At 40.3% G+C, this 20,720-nt stretch overlaps 1 protein-coding gene across 1 annotated transcript; it reads left to right on the top strand.

Annotated features, from left to right (window-relative positions):
• Nucleotides 1-11,770: 11,770 nt before the first annotated feature.
• On the top strand, nt 11,771-20,320 carry LOC132141349 (voltage-dependent calcium channel gamma-1 subunit-like). Its single transcript, XM_059550788.1, has 4 exons — nt 11,771-12,184; nt 17,377-17,451; nt 19,090-19,227; nt 19,552-20,320. The coding sequence occupies exons 1-4, from the start codon at nt 11,944-11,946 to the stop codon at nt 19,782-19,784; spliced, it is 687 nt and encodes a 228-aa protein (XP_059406771.1). The 5' UTR covers nt 11,771-11,943; the 3' UTR covers nt 19,785-20,320.
• The last annotated feature ends 400 nt before the right edge of the window (nt 20,321-20,720 follow it).

Below are 20,720 nucleotides of genomic sequence, written 5' to 3'. Positions count from 1 at the left end.
AAGTTTTATACTATCACTTTGATTTCTGACTGCCATTGATAGTAGTTGTGTCAGTAGTTAACCAGTGTCATCGCTTTGTGAATCAGTCAAAGAGTGATGTAATTCCTCAGCCTTCATCTCCATCGAGGGATTTCACCTCTACTAAAACTCTTTGCCTGAATGTGAGTGATGGCTGTGCAACGACCAAATGGGGCACCTTTGGGGATCTGACATTGTTTGAGTCCGCTGATAAAAGTAGTGCTGAGAAATGTCAGACATCCGGAAATGAAAGAAGCATTTCAGTGTGGCCGATCCAGCCCTAGAAGACCATTCAAAGTGTCTTAGCCTCACCAGAGCCTTATGCCTGGATTTCTCTTTGAGTCGACAATATAACCTCATCTCTTCTTTGTTATTGCTGGTTTTCCTTTCCCATCTTGCATCTCCTAGACAGATCCTTAGTCAAGAATCTATTGCTTTTTCCTACTAAGGACTGCACTATCCATGTGAGCGGTCAAATCTGTATCGCTAAAAGTGTTTCCTCACTAAAGGAGAGGCTGCAGATCGATGTAAATATCTGGTGTTTCGCTAAATCCAAGCATTCACAGCTACCTTTTCTTAGTAAAGCCATTTTGACACAAACTTTTGAGCCATGGCTCTTTGTAGAATGGTGTGTGGTGGGTAGATGTAAACGTTTGCATGTTTTTCTATAACCCATTGACTTTGTGTGCTTTTAACAGTATTATTAACAGGATGACTCCAGGATGCCTCACTGCCAAGCATCGCTCACTATAAATACCTGTAATGTTCTCTCTGTTCATCATGGAAGGCATTTTATCCTTCTGGTTTTCTTGATTTGCTAATATTGTTCTCAGTATTTCCCTGTATCACAGACAAGTCAACATATCGTTGCTTACATAAATAAATTGAATCGAGGAACGGTGTCTCTCTTATGCATATGTGCTTTGTTATGTGACTTTAGTGTTTCGTATCGGGACTAGGATTAATAAAACAGCCTAGCAGCCTATATTTGCATAATAAAGAACATAATTAAAAAGACAATTTTTTTTTTAAGAAGGCATTTGACGCTTTAAATTTAAATCCATTTTTTTCAATAATGTCAAGGCAGCTATTTTCCATATATTGGAAGAATGACTGATGATTGGTGCTATAATTGATCAAAATTATGTCCGTATTCATCTGGTTCTTAAAAGGCCAATAGTCTGACACCATGATACCAGTTGCAATGGTTAACCTGAAAGGAAGATTATCAGTGAATAATAGCTTGGATTACTGATTGGCTACTATTATGATGCTATTATTTCAAGTTGTCCTTATGACTCGTATGACACTATATTCAAATTGACTCAATTATCGAATCACCTGAAAACTGAATCAGCCCAGTGAATGAATCGTTCCAACTGTTTGTGTGAACTTGATTGTATAATATACACTGAAAAGATCCAACCCAAAATGTTCACAAATCAAATGTAATTTTGATGCTTTACTGCCCCAGTCCTCATTCACTTTCATTAAATGGAAAAGCATGGCCAGGATATGCATTTGCATTATGGCCATACAGGTTTGAAATTACATGAGGGTGAGTAAATGACAGATTTGACATATTATAAAGCACATGTGCTATTCTTCTTCTATGAATAATGCTGATATACTCTGAGGATGAAACAAAATGAGGAATGTTGTGCAAAACGTAAAAAAAAAAAGGGCCGAAACGTCAGCATTTTGAAAATTTTCTGATACAATCCAGTGACACTAGCTTCCTTCTCTGAACTGTTTTGACACCTAAAATAAATTAATATTTTCTTGCACTTTTGTCTAAATAGCGAGGCTGGCCTTCCAGTGACATTTATGAATGCTTTGAATCTTTGGTGAATTGTACATTCCTCTTACCTCTCAGTAATGGGATATGAGCTCATTTATTTAAAAGCAGGCTGTTCATTAATCTTCAAGGACATCAAAACAAGTTTTTACCACTTTAACAGAAGAAGAGCATGACATACTCACACAACAAAGACAACTGGTGATGTTTGAGTTATCACAATTGCTTATTTTTAGGATTATGGATTTAAACAACTCCCTAACTGTAGGTATTAAAATGAATATTCTCGTCCTACACTATTTGTGCTTCAGGCATGAATTATTTCTCAAATTATGTAACATGTTAAAGAAAGGGGTGCTTTGCTATTCTAAGAGATCTATAGAAGATTATTTGCACCAAAAAAAAAAAATTCGAATTTATATTTTATAAATGAATCTAATTTTAGATTTATTTTCACAAAAAAGTTTGTTCTCACAAGACATTTAAGAGACTATTGTGTAGAAAATGGTATTGCAAATTAATTAGTGACATTTTTCCACCAAGCTTCCATTGAGATCAGACTTAATATTTTTTGCTTGTACATCAATATCTTTTGACAAAAATAAGACCCCCCACCCACCAAAAAAAAAAAAAGAAAAAACCAGCAACAACCTCGGGAAGCATCAGTCACATTTCTTTAGAAATTTGATATCAAACTGCTTTACATCTATGTGCATATAAGGTTGTGTCTTTTTAAATAATGAAACAACACAGACAGTGCTAGAAGCTAAATATTCTTCACCATGACATTCTTATTCTGTAATGGTACAATCTTTGACCTTGCCAATAAGAGTGTTTGTCTCCATCCTCTAATAGTTTTCATTAACCGCCTGTTTACTCAGTATTAAGAAATTAGTCCATCTGAATGGCCCAGATCAGACGTGTTCTGCCGCATTACTGCCCATCGTGTCTGTGGCACAGATTAAAGCTGATGGAGAATGGTACAAACCAATTTGGTATGCAACAATTCTATTTTCAGTGACCTTTATGGAGATGGCCCTGAGGGTTTGGGCAATCTTATTTAGCTTGAATAATATTGCCTGTCATTAGGAAATGCATACAGTCTATTCACCTCCTCCTTCAGCCTTGCATATAATCTGTAACCAATCACCATTGTCTTTCCATTTGGAAGATAATGCATTTAAGGGAATCAAATTGTTAACCACTTATTTGAATTCAAAGGAGCCTAATGAAACACTTGTGACAAGATGAGATTGATTTTGCATTGTGGCTGTCATGTACTTGAAAGTGAACTTTAGACCACATTAGCGTAACCCCTCTCCCCCGGATCCTTACCGCCACACCTCGTTCTCATTCCGAGTAGGTCACGAACCCGGGTCTCCATTGTGGGAGGCAGATGCCCTAACAAGGAGGCCTGCAGCCACACTAGCATCAGTTGCTATTGTGTCTCTTGAGATCAGGGGAGTGAGGTTTACCTGCACAGCACCTACTTGCTGGCCTCCATTACACTCACCCCCTAAACCGCACTCCCGACTGGGTCACGGCACCAATGTAGCCCCAGGTCCTCACCGCCACACCCTCTCCTTGTTCCGAATGGGTCTCGAACCTGGGTCTCCAGCATAGGAGGCGGACGCACTAAAAATAAATCTAAAGCCTGCAGCCACTAGCGTTAGTCATTAGCTACAACGGCAGTTGATTGGAGATCTGTTTTCCTGCTGCGCATTGCGATGGTGTCACACAGAGGTAAAGATGCTGCTGCATTGACGTTGATTGTGACAGATTGGGCGTGATGTTTCTCATCTGTTGCATGTGACCCACAAACACCAGGGTCTTTGTGCTAAAACTAGCACTAAAGAGTGTTGATCCTGTATTCACAAACAGCACTCAGAAATGTGTCGAGGTTTTGCAGGTTTGCATGGCCCCATTAGCTGGTAGATGCTGAAACTAAAAAGCATCTTTCTTGGACAGGCATTAAAAAAAGCTTGCTATGTAATATTTTGTTATTTTGAGTGCCATTTAGCAATGAAATTATCTACAAATATATACTTAAGTCATACTTTAAAGCACTCTAAAGTTCAGCTGATAGGATTTAATTTTAATATGAACTACAATTTTTTATTTCTTTATTGCATTTAACATGCAGTTAAGTACCTGAAAATTTACATTCAGTTTACACTTTAAGCATGTTAAAGTATAATTCTGAGTGTCCTGATTCAATTGAGATTGATTCCAATGCTAATAGTTTCATTAAGTGTAATACACATCTTGGATTTAGCATCAGAAACCATATCATCATTCATATTATGTGGAAAAGTGAAGCTTGGACATTCTACTAAACTTCACAAGAAATAAAGTGAGTGAACAGGCTCAGTTCAAACTAATGTGTTGTAAAAGTAAAACTTATTATACTAATTTAGAGGAGTCATATCATGTTGCTAAACAGAACATTATTTTCTGTATTTGCTGCAATAAAATGTGTTTATGCTGTTCAAGGTTCAAAAAACACATTATTTTCCACATACTGTACATTATTGTTTCTCCTCTATACCCCGTCTTTCTTACAAAGCTCATCAGTCTGAAAAGCAAGGTGTGCTCTAATTGGACAGCTATCCAGTTCGTGTAATTGGATGAATGCCTCAAGCGTGTGATGGAAATGTTACGCCCCTTGTCATACTGTGATCCATGTCCCGGTCAGAAGACAAGACAAAAACAATAAAAACTCATTACAAACGAGCCATTTGTTGCATCCAAATAAGGATTTCTCACACTCTGTGTTTCACGGAAACTTGGCTGAATGACGCCATACCGGACAGCGTGCTCTATCTATCGGGCTTTCAGCTGTTCAGAGCGGACCGTGACACAGAATCAACAGCGAAATCGCGCGGTGGCGGGACATGCGTTTATGTACAGATATAACTGTGTTAAAGAAGATGTGCTGCTCAGATCTCGAAACACTCTTCATTAACTGCTAGCCGTTATATTCGCCGCGGGAGTTTCACTCGTTCGTTCTGGTTAGTGTTTACATTCCTCCACAAGCGCACGTGAGCTCAGCTTTACAGAAACTCACTGATGAGATCACAGAGACAAAACAACAACACCCGGACTCCATTTTAATCATTCTTGGGGACTTTAATAAAGCCAATCTCTCCCGTGAACTGCCAAAATACAGACAACACATCACTTGTCCAACCAGAGACAGTAATATATTGGATCACTGTTACACCACAATAAAGGATGCATATCACTCTGTTCCACGAGCAGCTTTGGGACGTTCTGATCACTGTCTGGTTCATCTTATACCGACCTACAGACAGAAACTAAAATCAGCTAAACCTATATTAAGGACTGTAAAAAGATGGACTAATGAAGCAGAGGAATAATAAACACCAGCCTGTCTGAACTCATCCCCATCCCAAAGATATCCAAAATTACAGGACTAAATGACTACAAGCCTGTGGCTCTAACATCTGTGGTCATGAAGTCATTTGAAAAACTGGTGCTGGCCCACCTGAAGGACATCACTGGACCCTTGCTGGATCCTCTTCAGTTTGCGTACAGAGCAAACAGGTCTGTGGACGATGCAGTAAACCTTGGACTGCATTATGTTCTGCAACACCTAGACAGACTGGGTTTTATGTGAAGATATTGTTTGTGGACTTCAGCTCGGCCTTTAACACATCCCTTTAACTCATCCCAAACCTCCTCCAGCCCAAACTAACTCAGCACTGCCCACCTCCATTTGTCAGTGGATCAACAGCTTCCTGATAGACAGTCAGCAGCTAGTGAGGCTGGGAAAATACACATCCAGCACCTGTACAATCAGCACAGGGCTGCGTTCTCTCCCCACTGCTCTTCTCCCTGTACACTAATGATTGCACGTCTAAGGACCCCTCTGTCAAGCTCCTGAAGTTTGCAGATGACACCACACTCATCGGCCTCATTCAGGACGGTGACAAGTCTGCTTACAGACAAGAGGTTGAGCAGCTGGCTGTCTGGTGCAGTCTCAACAACCTGGAGCTTAACACGCTCAAAACAGTGGAGATGACTGTGGACTTCAGGAGAAACCCCCCTGCACTCCCCCCACTCACCATCATGAACAGCACTGTGGCTGCAGTGGAGTCATTCAGGTTCCTGGGCACCACTATCTCTCAGGACCTGAAGTGGGACATTCACATTGACTCCATTGTGAAAAAGGCCCAGCAGAGGTTGTACTTCCTTCGCCAGCTGAGGAAGTTTAACCTGCCACAGGAGCTGCTGAAACAGTTCTACTCCACCATCATTGAATCCATCCTCTGCACTTCAGTAACTGTCTGGTTCAGCTCAGCTTCTAAATCGGACCTCAGAAGACTACAGAGGGTAGTCCGGACTGCTGAGCGAATTATCGGTACAACCCTCCCTTCTATTCAAGAGCTGTACTTATCCAGAGTGAGCAAAAGGGCTGTCAAAAACACTCTGGACCCTTCACATCCAGCACACTCCCTCTTTAACATACCTGGCAATAAAGCTCAGTCTGATTCTGATTCTGATCCAGTGGGCACATAATTACGGATTATAATGACTTACAATGTATTTTTATGCGTTGCGTTGCATCATGCTGCGTAAACATAAAACCATCGAAGATCGGAGAAAACGACAACAAGCACTACTATACTCCAGAGGTTCTCAATTCCAGTCCTTGTGCCCCCAGCTCTGCATATTTAGCATGTCTCTCTTTGTTAACACAACTAATTCAGATAATTAGCTCATTAGAAGTGAGCTCCATGCGTGAACTGTGTTCCTATTGACATGGTCCCTACACAGTGTTCATTGCTCCCTACTCCCTAAGCAGGGAAATACAACTTAACCACTGATTTCTAGTCGTGTCCTCTTTTGGAAGAACTAACAAAGTATTTTCGCTTTCAACGAAATGTGGCCGATGGCAACAGCGAGAATCCAAGTTATGCCTTCTTTCTTTGCTTTAACATGTGGGCGGCGTTATGCAAATCTTCCCAAATTGTGATGTAGACATGTGGGAGCGTGTTTAAACAAGCCGTTTCAGGAGGCCGTGGACAAGTCTTAACTTTTATAAAGAATATCTCTTTGGGTTTGAGACTTTAGTCTTTGCAACTTTACAGATCTTATCTATTCATGAACAGCTTGTAGCACTCCAAAGAGAAAGGAAAACTTGAAATTGCATCATATGACCCCTTTAACCCTGTGTTTCTGGATAGACTATCAATTTGAGTGGCCATGTATGTTCATAATTGACATTATGTTCATCAATTATTTTCAGACAGACAGTATATTCAATAATAAGAAAAGCAGGGTGGTATTTGATTTTATCCAGCCTAAATTGTCAAAAGAAAATAAGTTGTTTTGGAAGAAGAAATTTTTTTTATTATTATTTTTTTTTTAGAATTTGCAGTAATGAGACGTTCACCAGGAAGACTAAGAATATGTAATAAGACAGTAATTAAATGTTATGTACATACAGTATCTCAGTTTTACTTCTAAGCAAATGCCCCATTTGATTTACATGCATTTTGTGAAAAGGTTTGACCGAATAATCAAAAAGAAACAAATCACAGTGTCACTTCTCCGTTTTTAAATGTCACCTGCGGATAGTACTAAAGCAAGGCACAAACACATAATTTAGAAACCCATTTTTAGCAGCCTATTCCATTTGTCACTCACAGGTAGGACAGAAATGACTTTCTAATTAGAATGAGTACATAACCCATTTTCACAGTTTAACACTTTAGACCGGGAAACAACTGGCATAAATGTGGTGGTTCTCAGTATATTTTAGACGTCATACGTGGAGGTGAATGAAAAGATAAAAACAGCATCAATACGGTAAAAATGTCAGAGAAAATATGAGTACATGTATAAATAATCAGAATTGATACTTAATGATACAAGCTCTGAGTTATTTTGAGAATAGCTGTAAATGATCTATTCAAGGCCAGAATACAGCCATGCAGTCATGACCTTTACATGGAAATCAGCAACAAAGGGATTGAATTGTATTTCCTGAACAGTAACACCTCACTTCAGCATAGCTGCTCTTTTCAGTCCAATTTTGCAGTGTGCCATTTTTTACATGTGCTTTGTGTAAAAACGGAAAGCGACGAAAGACTTGTCATCAAAGAAAATGGGCCAGAGTCTTGATAAGTGGGCCACAGCATTTTATAAAAAGCTCCAGACTTAGATGTCGGTTTATGTTACGCTACATTTTAACATGTAAGGGTAACTCAAGTGCAAGGAACACTGCAGCTGTTTCCATTCACCGCTCTTTCTTCTGCAGTGAGTGGCAAAGAAAGTGATTCAATAAATGGGCAGCTGTGTGAAGACTATATCATGGGGAATGTTCTAGTATGTTTATCTTACACCGATGTCTATGGAAATAATGATCCATGGTTCCATGGTACTACCACTGTATTCTTTACAGTTAAACATTCAGTACTATGATTTACATCAAGTACCATCATATATAATCACAGATAGAAATTGGTAGTGTTGAGGTCACCTTTTCGAGTCAGGAACTAGTCTTTAACTAGCTGAGTTTGAGTGGTAGACATTTATTAATGTTTTTTTTTTAATGTTGTTACTCATTAAAAGATACAGCACATTTAAATATTATAACAGGCAATTTCTTCATAGCAACCTCTGTGTGTATATGTAGCTGGTATGTTCCCACAGGTATAGTAATCCCAGTAAATTGTGACCTTATGGGGATATTTTTGGTCCCCATGAAGAAACAACAGTGACATGACATACGGCCAAGTATGGTGACCCATACTCAGAATTCGTGCTCTGCATTTAACCCATCCAAAGTGCACACACACAGTAGAGAACACACACACACCCGGAGCAGTGGGCAGCCATTTATGCTGCGGCGCCCGGGGAGCAGTTGGGAGTTCGGTGCCTTGCTCAAGGGCACCTCAGTCATGGTATTGCCAGCCCGAGACTCAAACCCAAAACTCTAAATTAAAAAAATTTTTTTATTACTGTTTGTACAATATAATGTCAGGATTCTGTGTCGTGTTTTTGCTCCCCATGTGTTCTGTGATCTAGTGTTCCCGTGTGTGTGTTTGATTGTTCATTGTTTTCAAGTGGGTTTCGTTATTAGTTCATCCTCCTCACCTGTCTGTGCCTCATTATCTGCCCTATTTAAGTTCTAGCCTGTGAATGTAAATGTCTTGTGCTATATGTGTTCCTGTTTCCTGCAAATTCTCCTATGTCTCCTCATTCCAGTACAATCATGACAGAATACTGGACTGACAACAGTTTAAAATGTGTGTTTGCCCTTCATTTTGTTTCTGTTTTTTCACTCAGTGTTTTTCTTCTCCCTTTATTTCTCTAATGGATACCCTCATCTGCCCTGAATACATTCTCCTCCTGCTGGAGCAGGGGGAAAGATCACTCGAGGGTCATACCAGACTGTTTCTGGCTATTGCCCATCTCACCACCTACCCGGAAGATGTGGGAGTTTAGCCCCTAATACCTGGAGGCTCACGAATGCCCGCACTCCCACCCGCTCATGCCACCTTGTTCAGTGTCATCTGGAAGCATGTCTGCTCGCCCTCAGCCCACCATCTATGCAGTGCGAGATCCACGGGACTGCCATCCACCAGCGTCGCCGTGGCTGGAGTGGAGTTTTCCTTGACTCCGCATTCAGCATCCGAGGCCTCGGCCCATTGAGCCATCGGCTCCACCTTGGCTCCTAACTCCCTCTTCTCCGCCATTGCTCGGCAGTCCATTAGTTCTCCTGGGCTCGCTCGTTCCTCCGTCCTTGGTCTGGTGTTGTCATCCTGCGCCTCGGGACTCCACTCCTCCGGCTTTGCCTCGTCCCTTTGTCCCTCCTGCTCCATCAGGCCCCTTCATCCCCTCGGCTCCACCTCAGTCCTCTGTCGCTCTGGCTCCACTGCGGCCTCCCAGATCCACGCCTTCGTGTCGGTCGCCGGTGCCATCAGCTCATCCCCGTCGCCCTGGCTCATCAGCTCTCCACCTCGGGCTCCTCCACCACCTGCTTCCGCCACCATTGGTCAGCCCCCTGGAGTTGGCGGCAATTCAAACCTCCATGACTCCTCCTCCTGCTCCAAGTCCCTCCTGTCTCCTCCCTCCTTTGATGCATCAGTGTAGTACAATTGTGACATATAAAAACCATTACGCCTCTGGAATGTCCCCATAAATCAATGTGTGTGTGTGTGTGCTTGGCATCGAGAGTGAACATAAATCCGTGTTGTACTTAATTTGTACTATTTTGTATCTTTTATCTCTATCTGGCTACCTAAAGTTTTTTTTTATTAACTGATAGAAGAAGAATAGAAGAACTGGATTTCTGTTGACTAATCTGATATTAAACCTCATATGAGATGAATTAGTATACAGTAGCAAAAATGTTTACAATATATTAATGTAACTGCTGACCCTGAATTAAAAAACCCTGTTCATCTTTATACTTCACTATTAACATTTCAAATGACTGCTAAATATAAGTTGTGCTTGAATGTGCAAATCTCAAAACTTATGGTTTTGAACAATTATGTAAGTAAAAGTGTAGTAAACCTTTTTTTTTTTGGAGGGTTGATTACAATTTGTATGACCACAGCTTTACTGTACCATGGTTGAACTATGGTTAGTGTAACAAAGTGGTTACCATGGTTTAACTATAACAACTGTGGTTTTTTGTTTTACCTGTAGTAAAACCATGGTTAATTTTGGTTAAAGAGGTGGTTGCTGAGTTGTTCATATCACTAACCCTAAGTATTAGCAATGGTGATGCTTGCCTTTGGAAGTGCTACTTATAACTCTTTATATTAAATAGCAAAATTAGGAACATTTAAAAATGTTTTATTTGTTTATTTTTTAAATAAAAGCTAACAATGAGAGTCCGGAGACTTAATCTCCTCCTGAAACTCAAATCCATTTTGATACCCAGTTATAGATACAGCCTCTCGCACTCACTGATGGTGGGAAGTAGATCATCTACTAATAAAAGGGAAATTTCCCATGGGCCTCTCGGATCCAGCGAACAACAGTAACACAGGAAATAATTAAACTGCTTTGGAAAAGCAAGGCACAAGGATAATGAACAAAATAAGCCTTCAACATCAAATCATGCAAGATGAAAATGAAATTCAGTACATGTAAAATTTTAAAAGTCTTGCCCAGTGACATCTCGGATGTTAATAGTTCAATCAGCTGAGAGCTTGAGACTCTTCAGCAGCAGTTAGATGACAATAAAACCTCATTTTGTTTTCAACTGAAACTCATAGCTACACAAACTGACTTTGAATGGGTTGTTTAACCACTTCAGCTGTTATTTTGATTTTTTTAGAATTAGGCATATGCAATATTGGACCCACCGGTGGGTCCCCAGAGTTGATGTGGTTAAGAACATTTGTGAAAAATAATGTTAGTACTGCTAAAACAAAAGCTGATTTATTGATAAGCCAAGCCACATCACAAGTTGACATTGATTTATTAGTTAAATCATTTACATCATGAACAAAATTCAATGGAAAAAATGAGATAATTCCATCCATCCATTAAAATCTCAAAACAGGATTTCTAGAGCATATTCCAGTGTCTCAGGCCAAAAGTATAGAAACACCCTGGACGGATCACCAAATCTTAATAATAAAAGATATTATTAAATCATTTTATTTCTGACAGATAGGGAAACTCAAAAAGAAACATGGCATCACCTGGCTGTTTATTCATTACTGTGCAATTGATCACATGTCCTAATGGTCTAAGACATTAGCCAGTACACAAACTCAAACATGAGCCCTCTGGCTTGTCAAACCTGTATTGTTATTTTCTATATTTCCTCTATGCGAGCTGCAGATTTTACAATAGTAGTTAATAAACTTTCCCAGCCTACATCATGTCTAAAGGCACAGCCCACCATAGCAAAAGTCTATCTTACAGGGAGGGAGAGAGAGAGAGAGAAAACTAGAGCAGTATTCTCTGGCCTCTTTTTCCAAGCAGAAGCAGAGATTTGTGGACAGCGAGCTGGAGTGAAGAGATAGCGGGTTGCTGTGTGACTTTTACATTTCCCTGAGTGTCTGAGAAGTAAACTATACCAAGGTGTCAAATCAAAGGCAGAAACAGTTTCAAACTTATCTTCGGAGGCCACCATGCTGGAGGACAAGAAGACCAAGGTGAAAATCACTTTCTTGGTTATCCTGGTTGGAGTCTCGTCCATGTTGGCAGCGGTGGTGACGGACCACTGGGCAGTGCTGAGTCCAAGGGTGGAGCATTTCAACACCACCTGCGAAGCGGCCCACTTTGGACTCTGGAGGCTGTGTAAAAAGAGTATTTTCATTGTGGAGGAAGACCCTCAGGGTAAAGGCTGTGGCCCTATCAGCCTGCCAGGAGGTAAGGAAGTACACATCCAAATAATTTCTCATGACCGTCATTAGCACATGTCCAGCCATGTCGTTTCGATATAGCCCAGAGGCAAAGATTTGTCTTCTGTGTGAAGCTTTTGGAAGAGCACCTCATTAAACTTAAATTTCGCAAATGGAAATTGGGGGGCAGAAGAAGCCAAGTCAGGCATACTTCATACACAGTGCAAGGAAGTTCAAGGTGTTTTCACTCTAAGTGCACTGGAGTTTCTCCTTTCAACATTAATTCACAATTTAGGTGGGAGTCTGTTCCTCATATTGCATTAAGGGTTTATTTTCATTGCGTCATTTTTGTGTGGTCACAGACCAGAGTGCTAATGAATTGGACGGCTGTTGATTTGCTGTTTCTGATGTCATGGGGTTATTTAAGGCTTTAATAGACAGGTTAAGTTGATTTACGAGCAGATCTGTGGATTTGAACTAATGGAAAAGGCAAATGAACTGAATCTACCTGTGGGACACAGGAAATAACTCAACTGTTCTTTACACTGCTCTAGGGACGGATCAGCCTCATTTCATTCCTACACCCAAGCTCATGAGGTCAAACAGATTGAGAAAGAGAAAAGAGTACGAAAAAGTAAAAGCAATTCACTCGTGTGACAGTTAACCATCAACTGCATTCTGCAGATATATTTAAGTCAACATTTAAGGCAGATGGCAGGATAGATCAAATCTCACACAATAAGATCATAGTATTTAGTGGATAAATGAAACAGAGGGCTCAGAAACCACACAAAAACAACTAGAGTTAAAAAAGTAACTGGATCCGGGCTGTCACCTGTATAATCCAGGACGCAGTAAGACCAGCATCCTCTTGTCACACCTCAGGAAGAACTGTGGGGATAAACAGAGCAATCCGTCCATGTGTTCCTATGAATGTCCTCCAAGGCCCCAAGATTTAACATCAACTATGGATGTTGAAGACAACATGAAAACAGCCTACAGTTCCAATTGGGTTTAACTCTATTTCTCCAACAAAGTTACTTATCTTAGACTTGCTGACAACTGTACGCTGTATCTCATCATCCCCAGCCTTAGTATGTACTGTAGCCTCTGCCTGAGATGCCATTGGACCATTTATGGACTGAAGACCATTCATCTAAAGCGTATTTACAGAAAATGGCAAGAGCTTTCCTAAAGCAGCAAGCTCCAATTTGATTGGCTCTATGCAGTTTCTGGAAATCAAAATTTTCCAAAATGGTGCACAGGTTTTTGCAATTCCCCCAGGAAACATGGCTGCTACAATGAAAACATCTGAAGAGAAGGAGTCAAGGGTTTGCTTGCTTAACTAGTTGCTTTGAGCCGCGGTCTTTGAAAAGTTTAGAGTTTTAAGACCTTGTTTCAAGTACATGAGTTATCTTTAAGTACAGGTGCACGTTATTCCCAGCGTATGATCGTTACAGTATATGTTTTAAAGCATGGCAGTTTGAGCTGGTTATGAGCTATGAGCAGATCTAAGATATAAATTCAGAGGTAAGATTATTAGTCAAATTCAACATTAATAAAAATGAATGAAATCTGTGCTTTGTCAAACATTTTGTTTATGAAAGTGAACAGTACCAGCGCTGTTTACTGATGTGCAGCATGAGTTTTCTCCAACCCAACCCCACAGCTCTCACATTAGACCATTAGGAGATAAGCAGTTCAATCAGGTGGAGGATTGCAGTCTTGGCAGACACTTACTGATATTCCTGCCCCGCTGGGAGAATTTGTGCTAGCGAGGGTTGGAAAGCACCTAACCCTGAGGCTCCACGGACACCTTGCAGAGCAAAGCCGTTTAAAACAACATCCAGTGAGACAAGGTGTGGCCCAGTTCACACTACTACTGAAAACATAACTGCCTGCAGGGTAGTGGTTAGATTTGGATAGCCTCTTGAATTGCACAGAAAAAGCCATAGCCAAAACATTAGCATTTAAGTAGTTATATTCCTGCTCGCTCACTGATTCTTGGCTTCACTCCCAGACTTGCTTCTCACAGAGGGAAAAGAAGAGCTATGAGTGTTGGCGAGACTTATCAAGTTCTTCGAGGGAATCTAGCATTTCACACTCATTCAACACTCAGGTCTGTTAAAATGTCTCTCGATCTTCCCAGTGGAGTTAATTATGTTAAAATAGCCATTTTAAGTGGCTTGAAACAACTTGAAAATGGAACCAAACAGTAGATTCTGATACAGTATTGTGGGATATAATTGTAATAGTTAAAGGGGTAGTTCAAGCTAAAAAAAAAATTATGTCATTGTTTACACACCGACTTTCTTTCCTCTGTGGAAGAGAAAAGAAGATATTTTGAAGAATGTTTCGATACATCAAGAAGTGTCATGGCATCATAGCAGATGGTATCGTCTCTTGTTACTGTTACCAAAATCACTGTACCAAGATTTTCAATGAATAACTTCAAACTTCATCACAGAAAGTTATCATATGGCTTCAAAAGATTTACAGCACACAAGTCATATGGACTACCATTAGGGGCAATTCACACAGAACGTGTTTTTCCATTCCAATCTGCTACTTTTCCATTGTTTTTCTAAATAAGCACGCTAGACGGATGCGTATGACGTAGTACTCGCGTCTTTTGCAGCTTCTCTCTTATGAGTGCAAATCGGATGCCCATTTTTCCACAAGTTGGTATGATTCATTAGGGTCTTCATGAAATGTTTGCAACATACTTTTGTTAAAATCCCTCAGTGTTTGTGTAAAACAACACTCTTTTTACTTTGTCAAAAACAGTTGTGAATTCGGTGCATGTTGATTTAAGTTATAATGAGCTACTGTTGACCCCACCCCTCTGTTGCGTTTTTTTGTGTTTTCAGTGGTAAATTACCATTAAAAACAAAACTAATCCACTGCGTCCTCAGTGGCTTTGATGTCGGAAGAAAACAAAGGTTCTTATGTTCACTTTTACATCCAACTACAAAACACCTGCATTGCTTACGAGACATTGTTGTCGGTACAGCTGCTTGAGCATGAGAAATTGGCGGACAGCATACTTGCTTAGGGGGGAAATATGCTAATACTAGAGAGTCCATCAGCGGTAGTGGGTGGGGCTTGAGCAGTATGACATCATACTGTTTATAAAACCAAAGCGGCTTGATAATTCAGAAGACCCCAGGGGTGGGGCAAGCTTTTGTTTACAGGAGCAAGTTGGTATGGCAACTGTTTTATTTGACGGCAACATGACAGAAGAGGCATTCAGCGAAACCGATTTTCGAAACCGTTTTTTTAGACGCAAAGACTCATTCTGTGTGAACGCCCCCTTAAAGTACTTCAGTGGTGCTCTTTTGTCAACTTGATGGGCCCTAGTCACTGCATGTGTTCTTTTTTGGTGCTCCACCATAGAAAGAAAGTAATTTGTTTAGAACAACATGAGGGTAATGATGAGGCTAATGACAGAGTTGTTATTTTTGGTTTAACTATTCCTTTAGTACCTTTGTGTTGCAGGGGCTTTGTCTCAGTTTGTCAGCCAAACTTCTGCAGAGGCACGGAGGCCCCGGAGGAAGCCACTTCCCTTGTGTGACCCAGATATGAGCACCCTTAGCGGGGTAGCTGCTTTAAATGTGTCCTCTTCCACCTCTAACATTGACCCAGAATTTAATGGTCACTCTACAACTGGACAAAAGAGGACACCTCTGTTTTCTTGAGCCACTGCTCCATATTTACAAGAATAAAAACAGCACAGCTGCCTCACAACGCTCGGAAACCTGCCAGGCCCAGTGCTCTGTTTGTTTTGGCCACAAAAAGGAGGGAGCTTTAATCAAGATGTAAAAAACTAATATGACAGCCACTGCAACCCAGCAATCAACCTCCTCCATGAAATAAGTGCTTCCATTAACAAAACTGCTAGGTCAATGATACGCCCCAAATCGCTATTTTTGGCTCCTTGTTTGGAACTGAAAAGACTCACGCTGTTCTTTTTGAGCTTTAGGTACAATCATGCTGAAAAACAGATCTGCCTACATGCAGAGCAAGGCGCATGGCACAGGTCTCGCATTCTACACGAAATGACAGATTTGTCAAGAGCAGCCCTTTTATCTGGGGCTGATTCGTGATCGCTCTGTCCTTGTATGTCTCTGTCAGATGGATGAAGGACGCTGACAGGCCTACCGAAGCAAGACAGGTGAAGAGGACATGAAAAGACGGGGAAAACATGGAGGGATGTCAATGAATCTCCACAATACACACTCCACAACTCTCTATTGCCGCAAAGGGCTCGAAACACAATTAAATCAAGTCTCACATCGTGGGTTGAGGGTATTGAAATGCTAACAAAGGGCTAGACAACTGACCACGACCCAACATATGTATTAGCCCACACATGGCACCAAACACTATGGCCAAAGGCTCTCAGAGGCCAATCGTGAGATGAACTCCTCCACAACATCTTGCATTAAGGGCCTGTGATGGGAATAGTCAAATAAGCTGAGTAAATCACAGTCTAAAGCAGCACGGCATGATGCATCCCAACCCCTCGCCGCTGTCAGTCTGCCTTTACTAATAAAGCTAAGACCAGCCTGTTGCTAGGTTACCTATACATAGGCCACCCCCCGATTGTGCTGGAGATTCTTGGTCCAGCGTAACAAACAGCTCCTCTGTCAGTCTTTCTCCCGGCACAGGGGATGCTGAGGTTGCTTTATGAGTTTAATCTAAAGAAGAGGTTCCTACAGTATGAACTCTTACATAACCTGACTTATACGACTGCCCTGGGAGATACGAGAGAGAGGACTAGTTCGCAATTTTGTTGACCTGTAACCTGATGAACCCATGGGCGAGAAGCTCATATCTGTTAATTAGCCCAAGAGGGGGAATATTAGGTATGTGCAATACAAAGTGTTGTTTTGTTTAAAGCAAAATAATGGTAGGAAACAGAGCTTGTCACATTTCTTCAGCTAATTTGCCTTCCTATCAAAAAAGTACATACAAATTGTGCACACTTCGAGCAAGAAAGCTTGCACAAAGTAATCACATGCTCTCCACACATAATTCAGAATTCATGATCCATTCGATGGACATGCACGAATGCCTTGCTTGTTTTTGTGCACCCGGCTATGATCTCTGGAGTAAATGTCAAGCGGGCTCATTGCTAGTTTGGCTGCATCTTAACTACAGGCTACAGCAGCACCTGCAGCCCTCAGCTACAATCACTGTTTTCATCTTGTTTTGCAGTCAAGAACTGCTCCTACTTCAAACACTTCACATCAGGGGAAGAGGCTGAAGTTTTTGAAGTAAAGACTCAGAAAGGTAAGGTTTTCCCCCTTTGAAACCATGTGTGGATAGTGCAAAGTTTTCCAATTAAAACCAAGCAGAGATGGAGGAAATCAAATTCAATTTGCTGTGTAAGCCATTCTCAGTGATGGATGGAGTGCTTGCAAATTTGTAGTCTGTTAATGAATCCCGGACAAATTACATGACAAAAATTGTAGTTAGTAACGTAATCCATTAGATTACATATTACAGGTAATGTAAAAGGACTACTTTTTGATTACTTTGACCTAACTTGTTTAACTTAACTAAATTGTTCGATAATCTTGTAGTTTTTTTTGTTTTGTTTTTTAAATGCAAAGAGAATGAAATATAATTCCATTCATTGTAATTAACAACATGAAGTGCATTACATTACTTCAAGGTTTCCCAAACTGGGGATTTTGAAGGAACTGCAGGGGATATGTGATTTTAATGAAAAGCTAAAAATTGCCTGCATGTGACCATTAACCAAAACAAATATCAATAAAAAAAAAGTATTTTAAAATGTAATAATCTAATAACCAATACCTATTTTTTGGTATCTGGTTACGTAATCCAGATTACATGTAATCTGTCACTACCCAGCAGTTTACACAACAGACATTTTACTTAGAATCCCAAGCAATTTTACTTAGAATTTTTGCCCGATAACTTGTGACCCACTGAAGTACTTGGTAATGCATAACAACACACTGTTGTGGCAACGAGTTATGCATATGCAAGTATTTTCCCCAAGATATAAAGATACAACATTACAAAGTTATGCTATATAAATACCACGTTATTCTTAAGACTGAAACTTTTTTCAGTTTCAGTAAGACATAATGTCTACCGATCTCAGGTAGTGCAATCTGGCAACCAAACATGGCCACTGGCATGACATTTTCTGCCTATTTGATCAGAGCGCATGATGCTCTAGCTTGTTCATTGAGTTAAAGTGGAATAAAGCCTTATCTGAGTTTGATAAAGCGCTGAATGCAGCGAGACGTGAAGCGAAGCACAAATGCTTTATCACCACACATTTCCTAAGCAGCAGCCTAAAATGCCAATACTCATCGATCTGTCTGTATTACTAATTAATGACACGTTAAACTCAACATTAGTCTAGAGGTCAGACTGATTAGCCAGATCATCTGCATTAGCAGAGCAGATGAAGTCATCCTTGAATGATACAGATACAGCTGCTTGCAGAGTTGTTTGGTGAATGCATACTCTTTTTTGTGAAGCAGCAGCTGCAATAAAATCACTGATAACCACAAATGAAATTGGACAAATAAACGTAAACCTATCAAAAACATATGGTTCAGTTAGCTTGGATTCTCATTTGGGAATCCTTCATTAGGAATCCAACCTTACTAACCTTGAAAGAAATAAACTCACACATCAGAATTCAAATTCTGATGTGCTTACTTTTTGCTCCCTTTATCATGCTAGCAGATTAGCCCACATAGCACAAATTTACTACATATATGATTATATTAAATACTGAATTGAGATGTGGTAATATAATAACTAGAATTCTCTATGACAGCTGTATGCATAATTGAAGAATTGAATTGAATAATAATGTTGCCGTAAGATCTCAGGAAGACCTGGTCTTGCTTTGATCCGCTCTGTGTGATTTTCTTCCGTCAGAGTACAACATCTCAGCTGCTGCCATTGCCATCTTCAGTTTGGCCTTCATGACCCTGGGCAGTCTCTGCCTCCTGGGGGCTTTTGGGAAGGGCAGAGACTACCTGCTGAGACCGGCTGGCATGTTCTTTGCTTTTGCAGGTAAGCGCTATGTTAAACTCAATATATCTTCTTAAAACTGTTTAGTATTTTGTGTAATTGAACTGGTACCGTGCTTCTCATATTCAACACAATTAAGCACACTTATTTTTAACAAGGATGATTATTACAACTTGCTACATTTCTGCAGTAGCAACTGGTCAAGTGTCCTGGAAAGCAGCTGTGAGTGTTTATACGTACTCAAGGACTTGCAGGACGGTGTAACTTAACACCAGTAAATCAATAGTCTAGAAACCCCAGACACCAACCAAAAAACCACCATCTTTATTCGCCATTTAACCTCTGTGACCTTCCTCACCCTCACAGGTCTGTGCATCGTCATCTCGGTGGAGATCATGAGGCAGTCGGTCAAACGCATGATTGACAGCGACGAGACCATATGGATCGAGTACTACTATTCGTGGTCCTTCGCTTGCGCCTGCGCCGCTTTCACCCTCCTCTTCCTCAGTGGCATCAGCCTCCTCATCATCTCCATGCCACACATGCCCAGAAACCCCTGGGAGACCTGCATGGATGCCGAACCAGAGCCCATAGACTAGTGTAGCGTCGACCACAGAGTAAGAGCGCAACGTGACTGACACAGTAGTCACACTAGCATAGCGAATGATAATGATGCATTGCATTTGTAGATGATGATAGTGATGCATTGAAATTTTTAACTAAGCATTGACAGAGACGTCAAATTAATTAAAGGGATAGATTTTCCCAAACTTTTTTTTTTCTATTTATTTGTATAGATTCGTTGAAATTGTGCTCAGCAGAAGTCAGTCAGTCATACAGGTTTCAAGTAAATGATTACATTAAACTATCTCATTGAGGTCTATATGAAATATCTAACATGAATTTTGTATGTTTTACGGGATATGGGAATTATTATGTGCATTCATGCTTATATGCAATAGACAACAGCTTAGAATGTATATTTAGGGACTTGTTTATAATATGTAAACTTTACAATCTGTTATTTATGAAATTTCTGCCATTGAATGTGATGATGGGTGACCATAAAAGTAGAAGCAATGCATATATGTTGTACAAGCAGTTTTGGCAAATACAGATTCAATTTATTATAGTAGTGACATTTTTATAGTTTTTTTTTCAACAGCTTTTCTTTTTAACAGTTGTATATTGTAATAGCAGTGAGGTGAATCTAATAACTTTACTAGTACAGGTTTACTTCCCAGGTATTTTAAGCGGTTATATTCTTTACACACATTACACTTGGACTTCCTGCTTTTGAGCGAGTGAATCTTAAAGATCCGCCTCGAGACAGACTTTTAAAAGCCCACAAACATTTTCTGTGTTGATGTATTTGGGACAGGACATATTGAAGTTCTTGCAAATGAACATTCTGTCATTAATTTAGTCACCCTCATGTTGCTCCAAACCCATAAGACCTTCGTTCATCTTCAGAACACAAGTTAAGACATTCTTGATGAAATCCGAGTTTTTTCTGATCCTCCATAGACAGCAAA

Source organism: Carassius carassius, chromosome 1 (assembly GCF_963082965.1).
Source record: "Carassius carassius chromosome 1, fCarCar2.1, whole genome shotgun sequence".
NCBI lineage: Eukaryota > Metazoa > Chordata > Actinopteri > Cypriniformes > Cyprinidae > Carassius > Carassius carassius.
This window is presented reverse-complemented; position numbering and strand designations above follow the sequence as displayed.